The sequence below is a fragment of the Oncorhynchus kisutch genome, linkage group LG8, assembly GCF_002021735.2.
Source record: "Oncorhynchus kisutch isolate 150728-3 linkage group LG8, Okis_V2, whole genome shotgun sequence".
Classification (NCBI taxonomy): Eukaryota; Metazoa; Chordata; class Actinopteri; order Salmoniformes; family Salmonidae; genus Oncorhynchus; species Oncorhynchus kisutch.
This window is the reverse complement of record NC_034181.2, coordinates 51,784,660-51,799,157: the sequence shown is the minus strand read 5'-3', so window position 1 is coordinate 51,799,157 and position 14,498 is coordinate 51,784,660. Positions and strand designations below refer to the sequence as shown.

The 14,498-nt window shown below is 44.4% G+C and overlaps 1 protein-coding gene and 1 non-coding gene across 2 annotated transcripts in view; both read left to right on the top strand.

The window, feature by feature from the left end:
- LOC109895569 (bifunctional glutamate/proline--tRNA ligase) overlaps positions 1–10,697 on the top strand; it is a 63,332-nt gene extending 52,635 nt beyond the window's left edge. Inside the window, exons 29-34 of the mRNA XM_020489353.2 lie at positions 3,761–3,958; positions 4,124–4,297; positions 4,717–4,877; positions 6,299–6,377; positions 6,725–6,789; positions 8,554–10,697. Of these exons, the coding sequence (XP_020344942.1) occupies positions 3,761–3,958; positions 4,124–4,297; positions 4,717–4,877; positions 6,299–6,377; positions 6,725–6,789; positions 8,554–8,704 (828 nt within the window). The 3' untranslated portion in view covers positions 8,705–10,697. The remainder of the gene's footprint in view (positions 1–3,760; positions 3,959–4,123; positions 4,298–4,716; positions 4,878–6,298; positions 6,378–6,724; positions 6,790–8,553) is intronic.
- LOC116374908 (small nucleolar RNA SNORA5) lies at positions 4,410–4,544 on the top strand. Its single transcript, XR_004210933.1, has one exon. It is a non-coding gene; the product is annotated as a small nucleolar RNA SNORA5 (small nucleolar RNA).
- Positions 10,698–14,498: the final 3,801 nt, after the last annotated feature.

Below are 14,498 nucleotides of genomic sequence, written 5' to 3'. Positions count from 1 at the left end.
GAGACTTGATTACATACAGGTGGATTGTATTTATCATCATTAGTCATTTAGGTCAACATTGGATCATTCAGAGATCCTCACTGAACTCCTGGAGAGAGTTTGCTGCACTGAAAGTAAAGGGGCTGAATAATTTTGCACGGCCAATTTTTCAGTTTTTGATTTGTTAAAAAAGTTTGAAATATCCAATAAATGTCGTTCCACTTCATGATTGTGTCCCACTTGTTGTTGATTCTTCACAAAAAAATACAGTTTTATATCTTTATGTTTGAAGCCTGAAATGTGGCAAAAGGTCGCAAAGTTCAAGGGGGCCGAATACTTTTATACCCCAACCAGAAGCCATGGATTACAGTCAACATCCACACTGAGATAGAAAGTAGAGCTGCCACTTTTAAAGAGTGGGACTCTAACCCAGACACTATTTATTTCACCTTTATTTAACCAGGAGTCTAGTTGAGAACAAGTTCTCATTTACAACTGCGACTTGGCCAAGATTAAGCAAAGCAGTGCGACACATGGAATAAACAGTCTATATACAGTGTGTGCATATGAGGTTAGATAAAGGAGGTAAGGCAAAGAATAGGCCGTAGTGGTGCAATAATTACAATACAGCAATTAAACCCTGGAGTGATAGATGTGCAGAAGATGAATGTGCAAGTAGAGATAGTGGGGTGCAAAGGAGCAAAATAAATAACAGTATGGGGATAAGGTAGTTGGATGGGCTATGTACAGGTGTAGGCATCACTATCGTGCTTATAGTTAGTGAGGGAGATATGGGTCTCCAGCTTCAGTGATTTTTGCAGTTCATTCCAGTCATTGGCAGCAGAGACCTGGAAGGAAAGGCAGGCCAAATGAGGAGTTGGCTTTGGGGTTGACCAGTGAAATATACCTGCTGGAGCGCGTGCTACGGGTGGGTGCTGCTATGGTGATCAGTGAGCTGAGATAAGGCAGGGCTTTACCTAGCAAAAACATATAGATGACCCGGAGCCAGTGGGTCTGGTGACGAATATGAAGCGAGGGCCAGCCAATGAGAGTATACAGGTCGCAGTGGTGGGTAGTATATGTGGCTTTGGTGACAAAACGGATGGCACTGTGATAGACTGCATCCAATTTGCTGAGTGGAGTGTTGGAGGCTATTTTATAGATGACATCGCCAAAGTCGAGGATCGGTAGGATAATCAGTTTTACAAGGGTATGTTTGGCAGCATGAAGGATGCTTTGTTGCGAAATAGGAAACCGATTCTAGATCTAATTTTGGATTGGAGATGCTCAATTTGAGTCTGGAAGGAGAGTTTACAGTCTAACCAGACACCTAGGTATTTGTAGTTGTCTACATATAAGTCAGAACCGTCCAGAATAGTGATGCTGGACGGGCGGGCAGCGATCGGTTGAAGAGCATGCATTTAGTTTTACTTGCATTAAGAGCAGTTGGAGGCCACGGAAGGAGAGTTGTATGGCATCGATGCTCGTCTGGAGGGTAGTTAACACAGTGTCCAACGAAGGGCCAGAAGTATACAGAATGGTATTGTCTGCATAGAGGTGGATCAGAGAATCACCATAGACCATGTGCCCAAGAACACAAAGGAAACCTGCCTAAATGCATTCTGACCCATACCACTTATGTCTGTAGCTATGAATGCTTTAAAAGGCTGGTAATGGCTCACATCAACACCATTATCCCAGAAACCCTAGGCCCACTCCAATTTGCATACCAGACCAACAGATGACGCAATCTCTATTGCACTCCGCGCTAACCTGGACAAAAGGAACAGCTATGTGAAAATGCTATTCATTGACTGCAGCTCAGCGTTCAACACCACAGTGCCCTCAAAGCTCATAATTTGCTAAGGACCCTGGGACTAAACACCTCCCTCTGCAACTGGATCCTGGACTTCCTAACTGGCTGCCCCCATGTAGTAAGGTTAGGTAACAACACATCCGCCACGCTGATCCTCAACATGGGGGCCCCTCCTGTACGTCCCCTCCTGTACTCCCTGTTCACCCATGACTGCATGACCAAGCACGACTCAAACACCATCATTAAGTTTGCAGACGACACAACAGTGGTAGGCCTCATCACCGACAACGATGAGACAGCCTATAGGGAGGAGGTCCGAGATCTGGCAGTGTGGTGTCAGGATAACAACATCTCCCTCAACCTGATCAAGACAAAGGAGATGATCGTGGACTACAGGAAAAGGAGTGCCAAGCACGCCCCCATTCTCATTGACAGGGCTGTAGTTGAGTAGGTGGAGAGGTTCTAGTTCCTTGGTGTCCACATCACCAACTAACTGTCATGGTCCAAACACAGTCGTGAAGAGGGCACGACGACACCTATTCACCTTCCGGAGATTTGGGTCCTCAGATCCTCAAAGTTCAACAGCTGCACCATCGCAAGCATCCTGACTGGTTGCATCACTGCCTGGTATGGCAAGCTCCAAGTCAAGGTCCAGGCGGCTTCTAAACATCTTCTACCCCCAAGCCATAAGACTCCTGAACAGCTAATCAAATGGCTACCTGGACTACTTGCATTGACCCCCCCCCCCATTTTTACGCTGCTGCTACACTGTTTATTATCCATGCATGCAGTCATTTTACCTCTACCTACATGTACATATTACCTCGAATAACCTGTGTCCCCGCACATAGACTCTGTAACGGTACCCCTAGTATATAAACTCGTCACTGTTTATTTGGTTACTCTTTAATTATTTGAAAATGTTCTATTTTCTTTTATTAGTTCAGTTTTTTTAGTAAATTCTAGATTTTTCTTAACTGCATTGTTGGTTAAGGGCTTGTAAGCAAGCATTTCACAGGCGCATGTGAATTTGATGTGCTACGCTTTTTAAGTAGAAAAGCAAGCTGGTAAACCGGTAAACCAACGCACCAGTTGAAGGTATTTAAAGCATGTGGTACACAGAACGCAACGCCCCCTAGTGCGGCATCCCCAACGTAGCGTTGCGGACTGCTCCATTAATAATGAATGACTTCCGCCAGAACTCATCTGATGGGCATGAAAATTCTGGATCGAGTCAATGGCGTTTCAATGGGAGTAGGTGTGTGCAATATGTAAAATAGCTGGAGCCTTAATTAGACGATCAGACCTGAATTGAATGAAGCGCACACCAATTTGGAGGGGGGGGGGGGGGGGTAGAAGTGCTGACTAACAGAGTAGTAAGTACACTTGTGTAAAAATGAATAAGGATAGTCGGACACTATATGCTCCCTATAATTTTATGGAGTAAACGCCTCGGATAATATTTAGGGTGAGCAAGAATGTCTTTTATATATTTTTTTAGATTCTAACAGCCAAACATAAACTAGAACCCCACTTTTCCTGGCCCCCTTGTAAGCAATATGTAGGAAACTCTTCAAAAATAGCTGGAGCCTTCCACATGAGTTCTTACACCTATCAAGTTTATTCAGACATGTACAGACCAAAGGGGGAAAATATCTAGGAGCAGACTAAAGGAGTCAACAAGTACTTAGCAGTCGAACTAAAGCACACAGTGGAGAAACATCTCTTAGGCATGCCTTTTTACAGATCTGGGTTCAAATGTAATTTCAAATACTTTAGTTGTGCTTGACTGACCTTACCTGTTGCAATGAACATGTATAGAAAAGTGCAAACCCCACCCACCTGGCACTCCAGGTAGGCTAAAGGAAAAAATATATATTTGAAAGATTTTATACCGTAATTTAACCCAGGCCTGCTTTTTAACAATAAGAAAACAACCAAGCTAAATGTTTCTCTTCCTCTCAGGGCGCCACGTCCCATCACTTGGGACAGAACTTCTCCCGGATGTTTGAGATTGTGTTCGAGGACCCCAAGAAGCCAGGTGAAAAGCAGCTGGCATATCAGAACTCGTGGGGCATCACCACCCGCACCATCGGCGTACTCACCATGGTCCACGGTGACAACATGGGCCTGGTGCTGCCCCCCAAAGTTGCATGTCTCCAGGTACGTTTTTTTATTTTACCAGGAAATTCTTATTTACAATGATGGAAGAAGGTCAATCATTTAGATTTGTAAAACAACCCTTATAAGCATGAGTCAAGTAGTAAATTCAGTGTCAATTCAAATTGATTTAACTCTGCATCTTTTCCTGCTCCTCTTCTCACCCAGGTGATCATCATCCCATGTGGTATCACGGCCTCCCTGCCCGAGGCTGAGAAAGAGGTTATCTTGGCCCAGTGCTCCAAGTACCTGGCTCGGCTGCAGAGGGGAGAGATCCGAGTCAAGGCAGACCTCAGAGAAAACTACTCCCCTGGCTGGAAGTTCAACCACTGGGAGCTCAAGGTAAAACCACAACTCCTGGCCATGTTTGGGTCACTTTGTAAGAGCGTGGCTCTAGCAACGCCAGGGTCGTGGGTTCGATTCCCACTGGGGTCGTACACAAAAAAAAAGAAATTGTAGCCTTGTCATTCAGTGCTTCCTTTACAATGGACCGCACTGGCCGAAATGACTGCCACTGTGAACCTGTAGTCCATGGACCTCCTGTCCCATCTCCATGGATCCTGTGGATATATTTGTACTACTGACAATTAGATGATTTCAGGGATGAACTTCTCATCAGTCCAATATTAAGTGTCTAATCAAAGGGAAAGGTCTCACTCTATTTCTGTCTCTTTTTCTCTCTCTCATTCCCTCTTGTTCTCTCTCTCTCTCTCTCTCTCTCTCCATCTCTCTCTCGCTCTCTCTCCATCCATCCCTCTAAGGGTGTGCCCATTCGTCTGGAAGTGGGTCCTAAGGACCTGAAGCAGGGTCAGTGTGTGGCCGTGAGGAGAGACACAGGGGAGAAGATCACCCTACCCGAGGCCGACACCGAGAAGAGGCTCACACAGCTACTGGAGGACATCCAGACCAACCTCTTCAAGAGGTAGAATGCATGTACATTCACACACTCATACAAGTGTGTAAACACACACTTGAGGAAATCAAGGCCAACCTCTAGGTAACACACACACACAGTATAAGAATTATCAGCATATACACATGCTTCACACACATACAGTTGAAGTCGGAAGTTTACATACACTTAGGTTGGAGTCATTAAAACTAGTTTTTTTCAACCACTCCACACATTTCTTGTTAACTATAGTTTTGGCAAGTCGGTTAGGACATCTACTTTGTGCATGACACAATTCATTTTTCCAACAATTGTTTACAGTCAGATTAATTCACTGTATCACAATTCCAGTGGGTCAGAAGTTGTCTGTGCCTTTAAACAGCTTGGAAAATTCCAGAAAATTATGTCATGGCTTTAGAAGCTTCTGATAGGCTAATTTACATCATTTGAGTCAATTGGAGGTGTACCTGTGGATGTATTTCAAGGCCTACCCTCAAACTCAGTGCCTCTTTGCTTGACATCATGGGAAAATCAAATCAGCCAAGACTTCAGGGGGAAAAAATTGTAGACCTCCACAAGTCTGGATCATCCTTGGGAGCAATTTCCAAACGCCTGAAGGTACCACGTTCATCTGTACAAACAATACTATGCAAGTATAAACAAGTATAAACACCATGGGACCACGCATACCACCATGGGACCACGCATACCGCTCAGGAAGGAGACGTGTTCTGTTTCCTAGAGATGAACGTACTTTGGTGTGAAAAGTGGAAATCCATCCCAGAACAACAGCAAATGACCTTGTGAAGATGCCTTTTCAGCAATGCCTTTTCCAGCATGATGGAGCACCTTGCCATAAGGCAAAAGTGATAACTAATTGGCTCGGGGAACAAAACATCGATATTTTGGGTCCATGGCCAGGAAACTCCCCAGACCTTAATCCCATTGAGAACTTGTGGTCAATCCTAAAGAGGCGGGTGGACAAACAAAACCCCACAAATTAATCCAAGCATTGATTATGCAAGAATGGGCTGTCATCAGTTAGAATGTGGCCCAGAAGTTCATTGACAGCATGCCAGGGTGGATTGCAGAGGTCTTGAAAAAGGGTCAACACTGCAAATATTGACTCTGCATCAACTTCATGTAATTGTCAATAAAAGCCTTTGACACTTATGAAATGCCTGTAATTATACTTCAGTATTTCATAGTAACTTCTGACAAAATATCTAAAGCAAACTTTGTGGAAATTAATATTTGTGTCATTCTCAACTTTTGGCCACGACTGTACATGCTCTCTGTTTTGCGTTCTTTCTGTGCGTCTCTCTCGGTCTCTGTGTGTATCTCTCTCAGCTACTGCACTGGGGCTAATGTACACCACACACACACACACACACACACACACGTGTGACCTGTCAAATCCTGGACTAATATCAAATGTCTCTGTGTCGCAGGGCATCAGACGACTTGAACAAGCACATGGTAGTAGCAGACTCTATGGAACAGTTCCAGAAAGACCTGGACCAGGGCAGGGTGAGTTACACTGTTTATATGTTGAACCTACATCAGAGATGAAGTCTTCATGGCCTGTGTGCTACAGCGGTTACAGCCGCTCACCCCGGGACACATGTAAGCCAGAGTCTTCATAGGTTTGTATCTGGCCCACTGCCCTTTGACTCACCCTTCCCTGTATATCACACTGTACTATCTCTTCAATTAAGCTAAAGAAAACTGACAGGAGTAACAAACAAATATATAAAGTATTTTTTGGGAAGTGGGGCAGTCCCACTCCTGACATTTTTCTTCACTTCTGGCTGGCTTAACTAATACAAACACACTGACCGTTTTATTTATTTTTATTTGTGGGGGGATGTCCACAGATGGTCCAGATCCCCTTCTGTGGAGAAATCGAGTGTGAAGACTGGATCAAGAAGACCACTGCCAAGTACGTATCACTCAAGTATCTCTCAATGACCGTGATGCATATATAAGTACATTGGGGAAAACAAATATTTGATACACTGCTGATTTTGCAGGTTTTCCTACTTACAAAGCATGTAGAGGTCTGTAATTTTTATCATAGGTACACTTCAACTGTGAGAGATGAATGTAAAACAAAAATCACGAAAATCACATTGTATGATTTTTAAGTAATTAATTTGCATTTTATTGCATGACATAAGTATTTGATACATCAGAAAAGCAGAACTTAATATTTGGTACAGAAACCTTGGTTTGCAATTACAGAGATCATACATTTCCTGTAGTTCTTGACCAGGTTTGCACACACTGCAGCAGGGATTTTGGCCCACTCCTCCATACAGACCTTCTCCAGATCCTTCATGTTTTGGGGCTGTCGCTGGGCAATACGGACTTTCAGCTCCCTCCAAAGATTTTCTATTGGGTTCAGGTCTAGAGACTGGCTAGGCCACTCCAGGACCTTGAAGCTTCTTACAGAGCCACTCCTTAGTTGCCCTGGCTGTGTGTTTCGGGTCATTGTCATGCTGGAAGAACCAGCCACGACCCATCTTCAATTCTCTTACTGAGGGAAGGAGGTTGTTGGCCAAGATCTCGCGATACTTCCCCTCAATACGGTGCAGTCTTCCTGTCCCCTTTGCAGAAAAGCATCCCCAAAGAATGTTTCCACCTCCATGCTTCACGGTTGGGAGGGTGTTCTTGGGGTTGTACTCATCCTTCTTCTTCCTCCAAACACGGCGAGTGGAGTTTAGACCAAAAAGCTCTATTTTTGTCTCATCAGACCACATGACCTTCTCCCATTCCTCCTCTGGATCATCCAGATGGTCATTGGCAAACTTCAGACGGGCCTGGACATGCGCTGGCTTGAGCAGGGGGACCTTGAGTGCGCTGCAGGATTTTAATCCATGATGGCGTAGTGTGTTACTAATGGTTTTCTTTGAGACTGTGGTCCCAGCTCTCTTCAGGTCATTGACCAGGTCCTGCCGTGTAGTTCTGAGCTGAGTCCTCACCTTCCTCATGATCATTGATGCCCCACGAGGTGAGATCTTGCATGGAGCCCCAGACCGAGGGTGATTGACCGTCATCTTGAACTTATTCCATTTTCGAATAATTGCGCCAACAGTTGTTGCCTTCTCACCAAGCTGCTTGCCTATTGTCCTTTTGCCCATCCCAGCCTTGTGCAGGTCTACAATCTTATTCCTGATGTCCTTACACAGCTCTCTGGTCTTGGCCATTGTGGAGAGGTTGGAGTCTGTTTGATTGAGTGTGTGGACAGGTAACGAGTTCAAACAGGTGCAGTTAATACAGGTAATGAGTGGAGAACAGGAGGGCTTCTTAAAGAAAAACTAACAGGTCTGTGAGAGCCGGAATTCTTACTGGTTGGTAGGTGATCAAATACTTATGTCATGCAATAAAATGCTAATTAATTACTTAAAAATCATACAATGGGATTTTCTGGATTTTTGTTTTAGATTCCGTTTCTCACAGTTGAAGTGTACCTATGATAAAAAAATTATAGACCTCTACATGCTTTGTAAATAGGAAACACTGACGATTTTGCAGGTTATCATACACTTGTTCTCCCCGCTGTACATGTGTATGACAAGTCTTGCAGTTCTTTATAATCGCATCAATATGCATTATCGTCTCTTAGTGAAGTGTTAGCAAATGTAGAATGAAGCTCAATACATCTGTCAACTCCCTATCCTGTCTCTTTGTCCCCCCTCTCCAGGGACCAGGATCTGGAGCCCGGTGCCCCCTCCATGGGTGCAAAGAGCCTGTGTATCCCCTTCAAGCCCCTCAAGCCCCTGCAGCCGGGCCAGATGTGTGTCAGCGGCAAGGAGGCCGCCCAGTACTACACTCTGTTTGGCCGTAGCTACTAAATACACACCTGAAGGGTGTATCTCAATCGTCTGAAATGGCTTCCTCTCCTCATCACTTCTCCTTTGTCTGGGAAATGTGAAGAACAAGATTGCTGAAAACCAAGAAATTCTCTGGGTGTTTCCCCCTATCATTCTCTTTTGAATGAGCAGAGATGAAGTCACTTAAGACTATTGAGATATACCGAGTCAACACCCCATAGTGTGTTCCCTTTCTTTCAGCCCTTAACCATGTTGCAAGGGTGGCCCAACCCCTTGAAAGTGACTAAAGAAAGGCACTCTCCATAATCAACTATTATCTTCCCACTTGCCCCAAATGTAACAAAAAAAGCATGTTTTTTACCCGGTGACAGTCTTGTCCCTTTCTCCCTCCCACCCTAACTTATCTCAGGACCTTTTAAAGGTATAAAAGATGTCCTTGTACTCAGGCAAGATGTTTTAGTACCTCCCCACTAACTGAACTGACATTGACCCCTCTCTGTCATAGCAATTGGGGGTGGTGAGGGATGTTTCCTGGAGGTTTTCGACACGTTATTCCGGTGTACCAACTCATAGGAATACTCATAGCCTCTCTAGTAATTTAAAGGATCTATGTCATAAACAGCCCTCAAAGCTCCAGAATGTGGTTAAAATAGCAGCCATAGAAGCAGTAACGAGGTCAATGGATCTCAACCAAAACAATGGAAATGCGTAGAGAAAAGATCCCAACTTCTCATTGCCCCCCAGAAAAATGTTCCTACTTTTAGGCTGTTATTGTGTATTTCACACTGTTGAGGTAAAACAAATATTAATAATCAACTGGATTTCAGTTAAAAACAATTGGCTACCACCACTGATTTCTCTATGCTAGCTGTGCTACCAGCTTATACGAACGGGAGGTAGCATTTAGCAGTTACTACTTCTAAACATGAAAAGGAACTACTTCTAAATGTTATGCAGCGTAAACATCCAAAAATATCAAAATCTGCCTTTTAGTAACCACATTGTGGGCCTGCTACAATACATCAATAATGAGGGATTTGATGAATATCCACTTTGTTCGATCAGATTTGAATGTGTGCCAATCCGACGTCCTTTTTATCCCCCACGGTCTGCGTTCCATTGACCTCTTTACCCCATCTATATTGGTCAGGGAGAAATCCAAACCAGTCTAATTGAAATTGATGGCAGTAGAGGCATAATCCTGATTTTTCTTATGCAGGAAAATAAAAGTAAGGCATTTGATTTCAGAAATTGTGTATTAGAATTGTGAACTTAAAATATTGTAATATAATTATAAGTAAAGTTTTTATACGGGTTTATTGTGAATGCTGTGTATAAATAGCCTCTAAAACAGGGCTGTCCAACTATTCCTGGAGAGCAACCCTCCTGTAGATTTTTGCTCCAACCCCAGTTGTAACTAAAAGGATTCAGCTTATCAACCAGCTAATTATTTGAATCAGTTGCGCGAGATTAGGGTTGGAGTGGAAACCTACTGGACAGTAGCGCTCCGGAAACATGGTTGGCGAGCCCTGCTCCTATAATATATATGTAAAAAGTGTCTGCATTTTTGTTTTCTTGGAAAGCTGTGAGTGTTATTATATGATAGTGTCAATACTTGTTGCATTTACAGCTTTTTTTAAGTACTATCATCAACTGATTTGAGACATGCTGTGGATTGACAGCATTGTTTGAATGGAATGTTGTCATATTGGCAGTTCATTTGAAAAATGTATTGAATCATTCCTCTGAAGCTGGCTAGCTAACAAACATACAGTGCAGATACATTCTTCAAATGTATTATTTTACACTATCACAGCACTGGCGAACCATGGTTGACCACCTCCCTGACCAAAATGGCTGACCTTTGTTCCACCATAAGAAGGTTCATGTTCATTCTAGCATCCTAATTATATTGGAATACGTACTATGACATACCTGTACTGTAATCGCTGATTTACTCCAACTCATGCAATTGTAGAACTTGTCTATAATAATAAAGGGAATTTCCACTGTATAGTTTCAGGTGATTTCTGTTTTGGGGAGATGCGTTATCATTTGAGTGCTTCTTTATCTGTAAATGATGGTCACTGTATATGAAAATGTGTGGATTCTTGTCCAAACAGGTGCACATTGTTCTATGGTCAGTATGGAAAAGTGAAACTCCACTTTCCCAGAGATCATGTAAAATGGCGCTGGAAGAAATGGCAGCAGTTTTACGGGCGCCCAACCAATTGTGCTATTATGTTTGTTTTTTTCGCAACTTATTTTGTACATAATGTTTCTGCAACCATATCTTACTGCGAAAAAGAGCTGGATATTAGGACAGCGATTACTCACCTCGGATTAGCCAAAGACTTTTCTATAACACCCCACAAGGCCGACATCCCCGCTATTTGCAAGAGGAAGTGACGCAGGTTCAGAGGACAAAGAGCCGGATGCCTGGTCAGGACCCGGAGATGGCGACTGGGAAAGCTGCCTTTACCGTCAATACTACTCGCCAACGTGCAATCATTGGACAATAAATTAGACGAGGCACGATCACGAATATCCTACCAACGGGACATCAAAAACCTTAATATCCTATGTTTCACGGAAACGTGGCTGAATGACGACATGGATATGCAGCTAGCAGGATATACTCTGCACCGGCAAGCTAGAACAGCACACTCCGGTAAGACGGGGGGGGGGGGGGGGGAGTCTGTGCATATTTGTAAACAGCTGGTGCATGAAATCTAAGGAAGGTTCTAGATTTTGCTCGCCTGAAGTTGAGTATATTGTGATAAATTGCAGGCCACACTACTTGCCTAGAGTTTTTTTAATTTTTATATTCCGACTTTTCGTGGTTGTTTATTTACCACCAAAGACTGATGCTGGCACTAAGACCGCACTGTCAGCTGTATAAGGAAATACTCAAACAGAAAACCACTTACCCGGAGGCGGCGCTCCTAGTGGCCGGAGACTTTAATGCAGGGAAACTTAAATCAGTTCTACCAAATTTCTATCAACATGTTAAATGTTCAACCAGAGGGAAAATAATTCTAGATCACCTGTACTCCACACACAGAGGCGCGTACAAAGCTCTCCCTCGCCCTCCATTTGGTAAATCCGACCACAACTCTATCCTCTTGATTCCTACTTACAAGCAAAAATTAAAGCAGGAAGCACCAGTGACTCGGTCTATAAAAAAGTGGTCAGAAGAAGCAGATGCTAAACTACAGTACTGTTTTGTTATTACAAACTGGAACATGTTCTGGGATTCTTCCGATGGCATTGAGGAGTACACCACATCAGTCACTGGCTTTATCAATAATTTCATCGAGGACGTCTTCCCCACAGCGACTGTACGTACATACCCGAACCAGAAGCCATGGATTACAGGCAACATTCGCACTGAGCTAAAGGGTAGAGCTGCCGCTTTCAAGGTGCGGGACTCTAACCCGGAAGCTTACCAGAAATCCTGCTATGCCCTGCGACGAACCATCAAACAGGCAAAGCGTCAATACAGGGCTAAGATTGAATCGTACTACACCTGCTCCGATGCTCGTCTTATGTGGCAGGGCTTGCAAACTATTACAGACGACAAAGGGAAGCACAGCTGCGAGCTGCCCAGGGACACGAGCCTACCAGACGAGCTAAATCACTTCTATGCTCGCTTCGAGGCAAGCAACACTGAGGCACGCATGAGAGCATCATCTCTTCCAGATGACTGTGATCACGCTCTCCGTAGCGGACGTGAGTAAGACCTTCAAACAGGTCAACATACGGAAGGCTGCGGGGCCAGACGGATTACCAGGACGTGTGCTCCGGGCATGTGCTGACCAACTGGCACGTGTCTTCACTGACATTTTCAACATGTCCCTGATTGAGTCTGTAATACCAACATGTTTCAAGCAGACCACCATAGTCCCTGTGCCCAAGAACACAAAGGCAACCTGCCTAAATGACTACAGACCCGTAGCACTCACATCCGTAGCCATGAAGTGCTTTGAAAGGCTGGTAATGGCTCACATCAACACCATTATCCCAGAAACCCCAGACCTACTCCAATTTGCATACTGCCCAAACAGATCCACAGATGTTGCAATCTCTCCACACTGCCCTTTCCCACCTGGAAAAATGGAACACTTATGTGAGGAACACTTACCCTCAAAGCTCATTACTAAGCTAAGGATCCTGGGACTAAACACCTACCTCTGCAACTGGATCCTGAACTTCCTGACGGGCCACCCCCAGGTGGTGAGGGAGGTAACAAGACATCCGCCACGCTGATCCTCAACACTGGAGCTCCCCGGGCTTGCCTGCTCAGTCCCCTCCTGTACTCCCTGTTCACCCACGACTGCATGGCCAGGCACGAATCCAACACCATCATTAAGTTTGCAGACGACACAACAGTGGTAGGCCTGATCACCGACAACAACGAGACGGCCTATAGGGTGGAGGTCAGAGACCTGGCCGGGTGGTGCCAGAATAACAACCTATCCCTCAACGTAACCAAGACTAAGGAGATGATTGTGGACTACAGGAAAAGGAGGACTGAGCACGCCCCCATTCTCATCGACGGAGCAGGTTGAGAGCATCAAGTTCTTCGGCATCCACATCAACAAACTAGAATGGTCCAAACACACCAAGATAGTCGTGAAGAGGGCACGACAAAGCCTATTCCCCCCCAGGAAACTAAAAAGATTTGGTATGGGTCCTGAGATCTTCAAAAAGGATCTACAGCTGAAACATCGAGACCATCCTTAGTGATTGCATCACTGCCTGGTACGGCAATTGCTCAGCCTCTGACCGCAAGGCACTACAGAGGGTAGTGTGTATGGCCCAGTAAATCACTGGGGCTAAGCTACCTGCTTCTACACCTGCATTGCTTGCTGTTTGGGGTTTTAGGCTGGGTTTCTGTACAGCACTTTGAGATATCAGCTGATGTACGAAGGGCCATATAAATAAATTTGATTTGATTTGATCCAGGACCTCTACACCAGGCGGTCAGAGGAAGGCCCTAAAAATTGTCAAAGACCCCAGCCACCCCAGTCATAGACTGTTCTCTCTACTACCGCATGGCAAACAGTACTGGAGTGCCAAGTCAAGGACAAAAAGGCTTCTCAACAGTTTTTACCCACAAGCCATAAGACTCCTGAACAGGTAACCAAATGGCTACCCGGACTACTTGCATTGAGTGCCACCCCCCCAAACCCTCTCTTTATGCTGCTGCTACTCTCTGTTTATCATATATGCATAGTCACTTTAACAATGTCTACATGTACATACGACCTCCAATTGGGTCGACCAACCAGTGCTCCCGCACATTGGCTAACCGGGCTATCTGCATTGTGTCCCACCACCTGCCAACCCCTGTTTTACGCTACTGCTACTCTCTGTTCATCATATATGCATATATATGCATATATGCATCTACATGTACATACTACTTCAATCAGCCTGACTAACCGGTGTCTGTATGTAGCCTCGCTACTGTATAGCCTGTCTTTTTACTGTTGTTTTATTTCTTTACTTACCTATTGTTCACCTAATACCTTTTTTTGCACTATTGGTTAGAGCCTGTAAGTAAGCATTCTACTGTCAGGTCTACACCTGTTGTATTTGGTGCACTTGACAAAAACTTTCATTAGATTTTTTAATTCAGTTTACAGATAAATCCAGTGATTCCTGATATTCTGAAGTCAGGGGAATTTCTTCTATTATCATCAAATTAGATCTGGGCCCGGTTTCCCAAAGGCATCTTGAGGCTAAATTCCTAGTTAACCTTTGTAGGAGCGTTATCTCTGGGCCTGATTTCCCAAAGGCTTCTTAGATC